At 30.9% G+C, this 14,286-nt stretch overlaps 3 protein-coding genes across 9 annotated transcripts in view; 2 read left to right on the plus strand and 1 right to left on the minus strand.

Moving 5' to 3' along the window:
* The window catches only part of Dop1r2 (Dopamine 1-like receptor 2), a 266,998-nt gene extending 259,724 nt beyond the window's left edge, over positions 1 to 7,274 (plus strand). For 2 of the 4 annotated variants that reach the window (XM_064052792.1, XM_064052789.1), the window contains exon 4: positions 5,987 to 6,061. Coding sequence is in view for 1 of the 4 variants with exons in the window: in XM_064052790.1 (XP_063908860.1) it covers positions 5,987 to 6,073 (87 nt within the window). In the remaining 3 variants the exon portion in view is untranslated. Of the gene's footprint in view, positions 1 to 5,986 lie in introns of all 4 variants that reach the window. The other 2 variants (XM_064052790.1, XM_064052791.1) reach the window with 2 other exon arrangements.
* Positions 7,275 to 9,899: 2,625 nt separating this feature from the next.
* LOC135126705 (nucleoside-triphosphatase THEP1) lies at positions 9,900 to 12,014 on the plus strand. 4 transcript variants are annotated; one of them, XM_064052803.1, is made up of 6 exons: positions 9,900 to 9,932; positions 11,193 to 11,281; positions 11,330 to 11,495; positions 11,552 to 11,642; positions 11,693 to 11,875; positions 11,924 to 12,014. In XM_064052803.1, the coding sequence occupies exons 2-6, from the start codon at positions 11,251 to 11,253 to the stop codon at positions 11,981 to 11,983; spliced, it is 531 nt and encodes a 176-aa protein (XP_063908873.1). In that variant the 5' UTR covers positions 9,900 to 9,932; positions 11,193 to 11,250; the 3' UTR covers positions 11,984 to 12,014. The 4 variants fall into 4 exon arrangements, with proteins under 4 accessions (XP_063908873.1, XP_063908872.1, XP_063908871.1 ...); XM_064052802.1 differs by lacking the exon at positions 9,900 to 9,932 and adding an exon at positions 10,277 to 10,849; XM_064052801.1 differs by lacking the exon at positions 9,900 to 9,932 and adding an exon at positions 10,278 to 10,699.
* Positions 11,854 to 14,256, minus strand: LOC135126704 (WD repeat-containing protein 46-like). Its single transcript, XM_064052800.1, has 9 exons — positions 14,137 to 14,256; positions 13,732 to 14,090; positions 13,270 to 13,675; positions 12,981 to 13,216; positions 12,765 to 12,929; positions 12,474 to 12,708; positions 12,325 to 12,420; positions 12,166 to 12,276; positions 11,854 to 12,115 (listed from the first exon to the last, which is right to left on the minus strand). Exons 1-9 carry the CDS (start codon positions 14,143 to 14,145, stop codon positions 12,005 to 12,007), a joined length of 1,728 nt encoding a protein of 575 aa, XP_063908870.1. The 5' UTR covers positions 14,146 to 14,256; the 3' UTR covers positions 11,854 to 12,004.
* Positions 14,257 to 14,286: the final 30 nt, after the last annotated feature.

A 14,286-nucleotide genomic window follows, 5' to 3' on the forward strand; every position in this document is an offset into this window, starting at 1 on the left:
AAAAAGCTAATTAAAATAAATTTTCTGCAAACAAAAGAAAGAAACCAAGTTCGCTTAAAGTCCGCCTGTGGCCTCCCTGGCGGCGGCTCCTAGCTGGACGGTGCTACTGCAGTTGCTAGGGAGACAAAATGCGGATCGGTACGCCGAAAGAGGTCATGCGGCGGCAGTATCAGGAATGGCGGCAATGTTCCTTGTTTATCTGCGTATGTGCACAAAAAAGGAACGAGGAGGTTGGACGATGCGTTTGCAAGGTGGTGGCGAATGAAAACATGCAATGCCTACCAGGAGTACTTACTAGACGGCGGGTAGTGTCAATGATGACGCTACTCAAAGGCTGGGTTGGTTTTTTCTAGGTCAACTCTCTAACAGAAAAAACCTCGTTGGTGGTCGATGGCACTTCTTCACGCTGCTCTCCACCAAAAATTAATGACATTCTTGGGACATCGGCGTGGCGGGCAGCGCACTTGTTACAAAATTCCTTATCCATCGTCACCGCTTACGGTCTTCCAAAAATTGACTTCGCTACAAATTGGTGATGACACCATACGCACAAACAAATGAAGCTATGTACAACTTTTCATAAAAAATGCGTTTTTCTAGGTTTGCAGCTTTTGGTCATTTATTATATTTTACACCAAAACTGAATGTGTTTCCAGGAAGTGAAAACTAAAAAGCAATGTGCCTTTAAGTAAACCCATCAAATTTTTCATTTCTATCAATTATACAGTCATATTATTTTAAAGATACCGAAGAATTTATTTTCAAAAATAATAATGTAAAATTATGTTTTCCTAAATTGTTTTGCCCAGACAAATAAGTAAAAAAATGGGAGTCAAACTATAATCACCAAGGTATACTTTATTCGATTTACCTAGATTTTGCTTTAACAGAAAATACATAACAACGTAACAGTTACTTATTTCTAACTTTGTGGCCGTTTTTTTCCTAAAATTTTCTCTATTATTTCGTGGTATTTTTTTTCCGCCATTAGGACTAAATAACACTCTTTTTTCTTTTAATTCTTTTAATTGTGCGAAACCACACACGTCAAACAGGGGCGAATAAAATTATTTTTCAACTTTAAATTTAGAATAATGTAGTTAAATTTTCGAAAAATAAATCTCGATAATGGCGACGGCTGTCTCCGAAACGTCGCACAATTAAAAGAATTAACAGAAAGTAGAATGTTATTTAGTCCTAGTGTCGGAAAAAATTACCACTAAATATTAGCGAAAAAGAATAATAATTACTGTTTACAAAGTAGACACAATGTGATTGATGTCTATGTCAAATTACATTGGTGAAAACTGTTGAAAGAGCATGAATATGACCATTTGTTTAGGTTTTGAACATCTGCGCAATTTCTTGCGCACTTTACCATCAAGGTATAAACTATTCTTCTTGCAAAATTTCTACCATAAATTTTGGTAATAATTTTCAGAATAATTTTGTGACGTGTAAAACAGCCCTTTTTTTAGAAGTGAATTACAAATTCATCATCAACTAAGATTCGAATAGTCATTTGTTTTTTACGACTATGAACTCGTATGAATTGAAAACAATTACGACTTATTTTTTTAATTTGATGTAAAACTTATCCAGTAAATCGTACTTTAGGCTATTTAATTATTTTTTTGCCACTTGTATTCGTCGGTAAAAATTTTATATAATACAATTTTCCAGTGAAACGCTGGAATTTTTTGTGGAACATAAAAAAAATGAATTCGTCACTAATCTTCCTACATGAATTCAAAAATAATTAAAATATGAATTGCAAAATGAAAAAATGTATTATTAAAAGACATATTTCGCCAAAAAAGCCTAAATAATAAATTTACAACTGTCTTTACATTTAGTAATTTGTCAGTGAGAAGCAACAATATCTACACGATTACTCAACTAATGCTGAAACGTAATTTATTAAAAATTAACTATCAGTTGTAATAAATTTTTATTTAAACAAATTTTATTTGTATTAAGTGCAGTTCAGAATATTCTAGATGAGTTTAGTCGTGCGTTAACAGAACTAAATATTTTTAAAAACCTTAGCTTCTAGACTAAAATGCAGTAAAAAATGGTAATTTATGATTCTGATCTTAATTCGTTCTTTGCTGTGTGAAATAACACAGCCCAGTGTTACGAGAAAAGACAAACTAATTAGCTTACTTTTTATTATGTAAATCGCATTATTTCTTTTACAATAAACTGCTTTCATAACAAAATTATCGAGTTAAGTTTATAATATCTCTGAACTGTTAAATTTTTTACATTCTATGTCGTACCCTTTGTTTCCATGCAGATAATGATTTTGAAACAATTTTGAACGAACAATAGGAATGAAACGCATTGTATACATCAGTGATGCTACGGTTTGAAAGACGACAATATGCAAAAACGATATTTTCGCAACCTCATTTTCATTATACATTTATTGATTTATCTGTTGTTGTCGTTAGTTCATCTTAGTTTTCTGTTTTACACATGAGGACTTTGTTTTGTGTTTGCGATCTAGTGTTTATGGATTTGATACTTTACCTTTTTTATTCTTTTTTTTAGTATAACGTATTCATACTTTCATCTTGAAATTTCTACTACGGTTTTTGAAAATATTATATTAATTAACGCTGTGAATTTGTAAACAAAATTTACAAATCTAAGAAATAATTATTTTTTAAGATCAGCAATTCCTAAGCTTGTATCAAAATTGTAAACTACTACATACTTATACAGAAAATTTATTTTATCAAAACAGTCCACACTATAGGTACAAACTAGACTTCGATTATAGACATTTCTTTCATTATTAACCACGAAAAATTATAATTTGTATAAAACTAGTAAGTTTGGTGAGATCTGTAAATAGTAAGAGCACTGTAAATATATATACACGCCATTCTGATTTATCGTTCGTAGTTATAATATTTTATTCGCGACTTGTAAAAAATACTTTTGTAATATAATTTATTACTGTGGTTACTCAGTTGAATCAATAAAATCAGTTGAATAGAATAAATAAAACAGAAGAGATATACCTCCCATCGAAACAATTCTGATATCCTCTATAAGCGTAAATTTTGTACTCTATTTTAAACAATATTCAATGAAACAATTGTCTAAGCAAATCCGTAGAAGATCTATTTTTACCTTTTACTGTTTCTTCATTTCATCTAAAATGTACGCTTTTTCATTCTCCTCTGTAATATTACTTCTGCTATTTAACTGCAAAGTTATTTTAATTCATTTTTTCGATTCTTTTACCATGTCAAACACTGGTTACGTAAATCTGTTTCAAAAGTTATACACCAAATATTTAAATAATTTGTATTTTATCAGTGTACTTAATGAAAAGGTTAAATTAAACAACATTCTTTATCTCAAATTGTTCAAGCTTAAACTTTCTACGTCTCGTGACTTGATTAAAAAGTCAGTACAGTAAATGATCTGGCGACATTCCTTGCATATTTGATCAATTACTCTCCTGAAACCGACGTCTTTGACATTTTAAAAGAAGCGACATCTGTTTTTGTCGATAAAACAATCTTTGGCTTGGAATCCAGCCTCATAAAAACATAATTGCGCAGTTTTTTCGTGGTGAATTAAAAAAAAACTGAAATACCACCCAGACGTCGTTACAACACGAACAAGATTTTTCTACACGTGAGGCAAAAATCACCCTGTATTGACATCATACAGCACACACCTACACCGTTTCGTGTGCCTAAGATCACACAACACCACACATTTCATGTATAAAACTGAGCTCATGATGTGTTTACATTCAGTAGTTTGATGTGAATAGAATGTTGACAAGAATTTAGTACGCATGCAAATCCTCGATTATGTGTTTGTCAGATCGATTAAGAATACAACTGTTGATCTACATTATTAACTACTCCTGTGTTATTAGAACTAAGTATGCCGAAAATTCCGCAGATTTAATCCTAGTAATTAGATTAAGAGTAAGACGAGTCATGAATAAAACATTGTTGTTCTAACTAATTGCGGTCGGGGTGGGAATCAAGGATTTTCTTCTCATATCCTTGTCAAAAAAATAGAAGTCGTTAAATACGCGCCAAGTTCACTCGAGTGGAATTTTATGCATACTTTGTCTTTCTTAACAGCAAGCCTATTTGTTTCTGCGCGAAAAATGCCGCATTATTTAAGATTTTTTTCTTGCATCTATATCCATATATTCTGATATCGTCCGAGCTTTATTTTATTTTATGCATCTGCACCAAGAACACGTACGGACGAGTTCAACTCTCTAAAGAGTTTTTGAGATAAATTCATGGCATAATAACCACTGCAGTGTTAGAGCTTTTTCATTGTTCCGACTAGAAAGAGCTATAATTTTTGTCACCTTTGGTCAGGTCGGACAATTTGTAAGCAATCCCCAGACTTATTCCGAACGCGTTTGGAATTACTTGCTTGACAGTGTCTCACTTTTTTCAATTAAGTTGCACATAAATTTAGAGGATAAATCGACTTACATGATTTATAGAGTTGGGTCACGTCACCTAGAGATGGATATTCCTTCAATCTGCAGTTTTGTGTCACCTAAATGAAAAAGAAAAAGTGATTTATGTTAATAGTACCACAAATTATCTGTTCCGACTCATTTCTATTACAAATTTTGCGAAATATATTATTAAAGTATACATAAAAAATATGTTTAACAGTTATGCGAAAGATTTATTAGTATTACTTAATTTCAAAGAAATTAAAATTAAAGTTCACATGAAAGACGTTCTTAAAATGGCGAATGCGCCGGGATACTAATTTATTTTAGATAACATTTTGCCCGTAAAATAATTTTACCAAAAAAAAAATCAAAATGTTATTATTTTTTTTAGAAAAATAAAATGTCACCATAACCATAAAGTTTAATTGTGTGTCAATAAAAAAAGAAAAAGTAAAGGAAACGGGGATAATATATAGGGTTCTGTTCAATAAAATTACGACCGTATACCTACCCACGTCATCCAATGTAAGATTAATAATGGGTTAAGCTTATCGTTAAAATTTATGTACTCTTGTTATTTTATTTGCAAAATTTTCAGCAACAATAATTTTTAGGAATAACAATATTTTTTATAAATATATTATATATATGTAACACACTACACAAACATCCAGTTAAAAACATGACTATACATGACTGGCTTAACAGCAACATTCTGTACATGGAAGTATTTTCAGTTTTGCTACGGGCTCTGTTTTTGTGTTTCATCCGTTTAAAATAAATAAAGAAATAATGGAACAAACAACAAGATTTACTTTCTTTAATGGCTAGTACGCCTGTACTGAGAGAATTTTTAAAAGTTTATCACTTATCAGTTATCTTAAATAATATCATCCATCCCTCACTGACAAGGAAGAAACTGTACAGTTTAATTAACTACGTTTTAACCAAAAAAAAAAAGATAAACTTTTGGTTTATTTCAAGTTTAAGTGCACAAACTAGCACATAAATAAAAGATAATGGAGAAATAATATTTTATGAACGTCAGAGTAACAGTTACGTAAGAATATCATCTCCGGTTCATAAAATTACGCTCCTTAGAATCTATAGAGACCCGACTGCGAAGCCTCGTCTCACAGTACAAAAAAAAAAGAAAATTATGGTGTAGGTAGTTTTAACAACCCGCAAATAAGCAAATAAATTACAAGTCCGTTCTATTTTGGTTCGTATTAAAACGGCTTTAGATGATGTGGTAATCCGATACGCTTGCCTCCGGCCGAGACTCCGCGATATATTTTCTTTTATCTCGTCCTGTCAACTATTTGAACAACTAGGCTTGCAACTTATGTGTATCTGTATCTATCCTCACACTTCAAAACACCCCGTATTATTTATGTCTTGACGTGTCCAGATTTCGTGGTTCACTGACACAAGACAGATAAAAACGTGTCAGTGGCCTTTTTCCCTTTTTGTTCGTTTTTACTATGCCACGATTACGACTGACGTAGGACTATATTCTTTCAGCAATATTTTAACTCCCACGTGGTCGAAAGCGCTCCGAGTGGTGTTACTTACTCTTCAGTAGGTCAACATGAACTGTATCCGTTGTGACGTCACGTCCGTACCAGACATCCGACACCTGCTTTATCGACTGGAAAGCCCGGATCGCCCACCCACAGAGTGATCCATTCTTGCTCACCTTCCCCTAGCACACTCAGAATGGCATAAACTATGAAACTGTGTGGAGTCGAATCAAGCATAACAATCATTAAAATAAATGGAATTATTAAGAATACTGACTATTGGGTGTTTATATTTTATTTAAGTGAATGTTATAGTTTCAGAATTGTGAATTCTGTTTGTATTCTCAGTGGATCTGATTTATAACAAGAGTAAATTTAGTGTTGATATAAATTTTACTAATAAGCTAGAAGGGGAAATGTGCGCTTTTAGACATTTTTAAATACATGAAGTGATAAATTTAGACGTTAATGTTCTTGTTTTATTCTCACGTAGATACTTCATCTTCTCTCATGAAATGAGACGCAACTACAGGTAGTTTGTACTATTAAAATGAAAAATATTTTTAGCGTCCTGGTTTTGTTAACAACTAAGTACAGTTCTCATAATTAGGTCAAATACGATATTTAATGTCTGTAATAGCTTCTCAAAATAATATGAAATAATATAAGAATGTAATACTCATCAGTTATATTAATTTACAATTTCTAATAATAATCATTAGTCGTAAAACGAAATAAATCGAAAAATCTCAAACATGTATGCCATATCATTTTGACTGGAATCACTTGTATTTTTTTCGATATTAATATAATTCTTAATAAGAGACAAAATTAAAAATTATCTTTGCGTTCTTATTGAAATGAAATTTTCACTATACATACATACCAATTTTGTATATACAAATTTATTCACAACTTAATACCAGGAAGAGCATTGACTATTTCTTAGCGTAGGTATGTACCAAGTTACTGCCAACGTACACAAAAAAGTAAAAGATACAACATATTTTATATCAGAAAAATTTGTAAAACTGTATATTTTGTTAATAAATTATTATTATTATAAAACCATCAACAAGCGAAAATTCAACCGGCAACTTTTAAAACATATGTTATATAATAAACAATTTTTTGAAATGCTAAATAAAAACCCATACTCAATAATAAAAACTTTACCATTAATATCATGTCTTTATTCATTACTTATTATCAAAAATTGTATCCAAATTTGAAATTTGTTTCAAAAATCTTTTATACACTCTTGATTTTAAGATATTTTGAACTTTAACATTTATGAAATAGTTAACCAAGAGAATATATTTATTTTAACAATTCAAAGTCTAATTCAGTGTACACTTGTGACTTTGAAGAAACTCAAATCACTCTCTTCTAATCAAATTTACCAATGTTTTTGATTAACATAAAATCCTAATTTCCCTTCGAGACTACTATTTGTTAGTTAAATTTCACTAATTAAATTAATTTAATCACGGCCAAAAAAGTGGACAGTAAATAATAATCTAATTCATGTTTGAAAAAATTCAAAAGCTACTATTGGTTTACATTTTTAACAGCGGATAATGTTAATTAACTTAATGTTTAAAGTGATTAAAAATTATTTTAACTCTAGAAATCTAATCAGCCTAGAACTCTAATAAATTTCTGATCAATAATAATTAATAAGCTCGATAAAAAAATAAACTTAAAGAATTAAGTACGAAGACAGAATTCAGTTAAATGTAAAAAATATCGCAAAAAACGGTAAAACAAAAGCAACAATTGCTTGACGCTCAAAAAAGTTGATCCATCCTCTCTAAGTTTTAATTTTATTGAGATTTTTCGATTTTTGTTCACACATTTAAATAATCAGGTCATTTAGATCCACTGAGACTAACTTATGTGCGACCAACAATCGTTTTGTCTTTTGTGGTAATAAGAAGGTGCTCAATAATTCATTATTTTCTATGAGTTAAACATGTTAAAGCCTATTAGAGATAATTCGGATACTTGTATAGCAAAAGGAAATAATTAATTTGGACAGCACCTTCCGTGGCTTTACAAAAATGTGTATATCTTGAAAATTAGTTTTCTTCAACTGTGATATGATGATACTTTAATTTAGTAATTAGTAAAAATCTAGCTCAGTATTTCTAAAAGCAAAAGATTTGGATCTAATTTTTAGGACTTACGTATTTTTATAATCACAAACATTATACTATAAAATGATTACTTGTATAAAATGCATTTGTTAATTTGTTACTGGTTCTACTGTTTCGTTCATGTTGTTATATCATTAATAATTGTTATCGATTTTGTTAAAAATATATTTTAGAATTTGTAATGAACAGTAACCAGGGTTTACTTTCCTAGAATATTACATAAAATAAAAAATAATAAACTTAAAATGGACCTAGTCAATTACAATGTATAATCTACTTAATCACACTAAATAAACAAAATGTATTCGATTTTATTGTGTTGATGTACCAGTGATGTTCTTTAAATTTAAATTTTATAAATGTTGTTTGTTTTTATTAAAATATGATGAAATGTTTGAGTTTCATTTAGTTTTAAACGGTACAATAATAATCAATCTGGAATTAGCTTAATAAAAATGTACATACAAGAGGAGCTTGTAAACATACTATTTTTAAATTCAGTTATTTAGACAGAAGTTCCCTTGTTCTTAAAGAACAATTATTTATACAAATCCGGCTCCTTAGGTAAATTTAAAAAAAAAATGGATCTGCAAATTTTATGTTTTTCTTTATAAAAAGCCCTAAACATATACTAAAAAATAATGTTTCCAGAATTTTAAGAAAACTAGACGAACCACTGTTTACCTACTTTTTATAGTAAAATTGATGGTTTGTTCACTTTACAACTACATCTGTGCTGGCTACTTGTTTTATTATTCAATTTAATTCTAACCGAGCGACCAGAGCTAAACTTCCCGATTCCAAAATTTTTTATCTCGGTTGGAGAAAAAATAGCATATGTTATTCGGATTAAAGTGACATTTTTTGCCTCCCAATTGATTGTTTCGCCTCGCAAATCCAATCAATGACTCGTCAAAAAATGTTGCACTTTTAATCCTAATATCATAATCTACTATTATTGTAGTAATTTGTGTCATCTCCAAAAAAAAAAAAAAATATTTGCGAGTTGTGGTCAATTTTAACCCCACTTGGTAATTCATACCATAAAATTGACTTATATATTTTATACATATATTTGCGTTTTTAAAATAATACATATTATTCATGCAGAATTGTGTGTACATTATTATCGTTACGTGTGTTTCGATAGGTTTGTCTATTTGATCACTTCATATTCACCCTCGCTATCCGGGCGTAAATTGCTGTGCAGGTCTACACATTTTGTAAAAATTAAAATTTGTGCAGTAACTTTTTCAATGCTTTTTCTCTGTCATTAATTGACGGAGCGGAGGGTATAACTATAACATATGGATCGGAGAATAGGACCCTTGTTTATCCTGATGGTGATGGGACCGGATGAAATATATCAGTTCCTTGAAAGCCAACCCAAACACGTTTGACAACAATTAATTAACTACAAAATAATATATAATGCTTGTGTTTTGATTATTGCCTTTGACGAGGACGGCATGTGAAATATGTAAACAATTTGTATGTAAGCAACATTTGCAAAAAAAAAATGTACAATCACTTGTAACAACTGCACCAAATAAAAGACAACCTAATGCTTCAACAATTTTGTTCACGGTGGTAGAAGTAAGGTGTGGAAACAAGCCGCTCCAATTTGTTGAATAAAACACGCATCCCAGTAGGCTTATTTACTACGAAATAGTATGCAGCACAGTATGTCCATCTATGTATTAACATTTCAACTTCTCAGTGTATTTATGAATGAAATAAGTGACAGATTCGTTGGAGGGAAAATAAATCACAGCACTACGGTTTGTGGTTGGTCTTTGGTGTGAATCGTGTGATTGGTGGATGATTCGACATTTGTGATTGTAATAAATGACATTGGCATAAATGTCAAAGCACGACCTTCTCTATTAACTAGTTAATAGAGAAGGTCGTGGTCAAAGATTTAATACAGTTTTCTATTACTTAATTTCAACTGATCTCTCTAGACGTCGCTGCGGTGTGGACAGATAATGACATATAATCCAAACCACGCGATTTGTGTTTTCTACCAATGATTTTGAGGAAAGTTATGAATGAGGTTTCCACACCTTACTTCTACCACCGTGATTTTGTTTTATAATAAACAACATAGCAAACAAATATTATTTTTGCTGAAAAATGAATTCAGCTTGAGAAATAAATTGTCAACAACTTGTTTTTTCCATCATTAAAAAAAAGCTGGGGTCAATTTTGACCTCGCGTGGTAATCGAAGCCATTAAAATCTCTTGGTAATCCGAAGGTTAAACTTAAATCCATACGAATCCCAAAAAGTCACTTAAACGTGTGTTTAAGTTTTGCTTGTTGTTTTAAATAAAATTATTCAATAAAAAAATGGGAAACGATATTTGACACCATGCACAGAATTCTACTCTTTACTATTCTATGGTGTCGAAGTTGAACTAAAGACGTTCTGTGAAGTACAGTACAAACAACCAACAAATATCAAACTTGAAGCACCTTGAAGTCTAGAAGTCTAGAAGTCTGTGTCTAGAAGTGAGGTTATGGTCAGAGGCTGTGGTGTAGTCACAGGTTTTATGTATGTACTAAATACAATTTCATACTTCAAAATATATTGAGATATATTCAAGTTAAAGTACAGTTTACATGTTTAAATTCCCTCAGCAAAATGTGAAGATTAAATTTAAACTTTGACAGTTTATTTCTAGGGCTCACAAAATATACAAAAGTAAAAGAACACCAAAAAGGAACGATGATTTTGTAATGAAATTTTATATATAGGCTAAAGGTTGTCAAAATAAGAATTAATTAGAATTTGAATGGTATCGGTTCAGTAGTTTTAAGGAAAACAAATGTTTCTTGTACACTTACAGTGTTATTGGTCCAGAGTACAATACGGAAATTCTAATCAATTCATAAGAATTGATTAGAATTTCAATATTATTTAATTTCAATTAGTTAGGCTATGAAGCGTATGTATAAAATTTCATTCCAAAATTGCGATTCCTTGGTGTTCTTTTACTTTTGTGACTTGTTTTTTTTTTTGTTGATGTTTATGCTGTTAACTTTAGTGTCATACAACTTCATTGAACAAACTTCATAGGAATATCTACTAGTTTGTAATTAGAAATGCCATACATTATATTACAAGGATTACCAGGTAAAATATAAGCGAACTGATAACTGTGATCTCAATTGGATGTAACAGGAATTGGTAAAACTACTCTAACAAAAAAAATTGCCACCAAATTAAAAGACATGGCACTAGAAGTCACTGGTTTTTACACAGAAGAGTTGCGGGATAGCAAAAATTACAGGATAGGTTTCGATATTGTTACACTAGACAATGTCAGGGGAGTCTTAGCAAGAAAAAGGTATTGATTGTCATATGACTTAACAACCAACTAAAGTTTAGACCTTTAATTTTTAGTAACGCAGGCAGTGAGTCAAAATATAAAGTTGGAAGTTATAATGTACACATTGAAGAATTTGAAAAAGTAGCACTTCCTATATTTAATAAGGTAAATTAAGCATATAATTTTTAAACCATTAAATCAGTGTAATTTTGCAGACTAGTTCAATACTCATAATAGATGAAATTGGAAAAATGGAACTTTTGAGTAAAAAATTTGAAGCCAAAATTAAAACTGTACTCACAGGTCAAAAGGGCAAAATCATTGCCACAGTACCTTTAAAAGGCGGAGGTCCCCTAGTACAAAAACTGAAAAGCGATACATCTAATCATTTATTCACAGTATGTTATTTTAATAAAATTATAAAAATTTTCAATGTGAATTTTCAGGTCAACGTGGCAAATAGAGACAACTTGGTTGAAGAAATAATTCCACTTATTCTTCAGTAAATCATATATTTCAAATAAACACTACGTTTTGCGTTTCTTGGGTAAAAATCTGTCCAAGACACCACTCTCTTTCTGTTGTTCCTTCTGGATATTCAACTTTGGAATGAAATCCTTAGTGCTTTTAACAAACTCCTAAAATATTTTTTAATAATATTTACATTATTACCACAAAGATAACTTACTTTTTTGGCTTGTTCTTGAACAATTTTTTTGTTTTTAGCAATTTTTGCGGAACCTCCTTTACCTTTCGCCTTGTTTCTTGGTGTATAGTTAATTTTAGGTGGTTTCACGTGCTGAAATGATTTATGAGAATTTTGTCAAATAATAAATTAAAAACTCACAAGTAATTTTTGTTTGGCGTCTATTTTATCCTTCAGCGTGGGAATATCAACTTCCGCTATAACATTAGGTTCTAAAGTAATTAGCTCTGGTTGAATCTACAAAATCAAAAAATCACAAACTGTCAAATAAAAAAAAAAAGATAGAGAACCTTCTCAAGAAGAGATTTAACTTCTGCTTCTTTCCTTTGTGATTTAGTTTGGAATGGATTAGCTTCTAAGGCATCAAAATTAGGTTCACCTGAACCAGGCACAAGTAAACTAGTAACACTTTTTGCTGTTGCAACTCCCAAAACATCTTCATAAGGACAGAAGTTTAAATTACCTATAGATGTCGTAAAACGATGACGCAAATATGGCCGTTTTGTCGCGGTGGTGCAACAATCCCTAAATTAATGCATATTTTTAGAAATTGTATTGACAAAAAGTACTTTTACACTAACCTATACACTTCTACAACATTTCCCATTCCTAAAGCTAGCATATTTTTTTGGGAAAAATTTAAATTATTTGCAGCAGTTATGAGTTTGTATTCTTGGACCGGTCCTTCTAATTTTCGTACATCCCATATCTTAAGTTCTCTATTACTGGCAGCAGTTGCAAGATATCTGTAAAAATAGATAAATAAACAAAATATGACATTTTTTACACATTCATACTGTCCCCTAGGATCTACATGAAGAGCAGTTAAGGGCGCTTTATGACACAACATTTTTGCCAGAGGATCTTTAGAATTTGGGGACCACATAGAAACAACTCCCTTGACGTGTCCAACACATAAAACGGCATTCCATGGATTCTGTGTAAGCATGGTTAATCTTCCTAATCTTGAATTAAATTGTGATACCATCTGACCAATAGAAATGTCCAACCAACTCAAATAACCCATGTCACTCTGAAAATTAAAATTAAATAGCAACTTGGTTGATTGGTTTTTGTCTTACTTACACATGCAGCTAACAAAAAATGGTATGGTAAAAATTCCATTCTAGTAACTCTATGTAGTTTTTTAATGCAATGCAACTCAATTCCCTGATTGTCATACATATAAACCCATTCTTTTTGTGCCGCGGCAAACATAGTTTCAAGATGTAGCCAACAAACATCATGAACTGATTCCATCATATTTATTTCACAGTGTAATTTTTTTGTAACCCAATCAAAAGCAGCAACGTGTCCTCTTTTACCGCCCAACAACATATGACGTCCATTTCTTGTATACTTCATGCGATATGGCCCAAAATCTTCAAGACGCAAATCAAAACATTTACTAGCAGCTGTTATGTCTACATTTTCTCTTATTTGTTTCTGCGTGAACTGAGTTGTAGTTTCACCAGCATCAGCTTCTAGAAACCTATATAACGCATTAATTCAAAAAATGTTTTCTGACTGCATTATAAAATATATTACCCTTCTTCTTCAATTAGTAAGACTTCTGCTCTAGCCGCTTGTTGAGCTGCAAATTTTATAACTTTTTCTTTTTTCTCAAATTTTTTCTGATGAATTTTTGTTTTAATTCCAGTTTTATTAATTCCTTCACCCCTTGCATACTTTTTGAGACGTTTTTTTGGAATGGGAACCTTGCCTTTGAATTTAGGGTTAGGGTTTGGGAGTTTCACGACTTTTTTCTTTTTGTTTATAACTTTGTCACTTTGTCTTCTACCCCACGGTTTTAATTTGGGTTTGATATTATATACTATTGTGTCCTTACTCGGAGAGGTTTTAGAACTTGGAGAAATATCTTCTGTTTTATTAAAATATCGCTGAACCTACAATATAAATTAAAAATCTAGCAATGAAATAATTTTAATATACCTTTCCCATTTTTGTTTGTTTCAACTATAATCATAAATAAAATATTTTTAACGTAAGACAACAGGTACAGGTTATGTTTACAACATGACAAACACGAGGTGTACAGATCATGCATGCCACACGAAAATAAAAACTAAAAATTCCCTAAAT

Source organism: Zophobas morio, unplaced genomic scaffold (genome assembly GCF_036711695.1).
Source record: "Zophobas morio isolate AGI-343-1 ecotype UQ-CSIRO unplaced genomic scaffold, CSIRO_AGI_Zmor_V1 ptg000011l, whole genome shotgun sequence".
NCBI classification, from domain to species: domain Eukaryota; kingdom Metazoa; phylum Arthropoda; class Insecta; order Coleoptera; family Tenebrionidae; genus Zophobas; species Zophobas morio.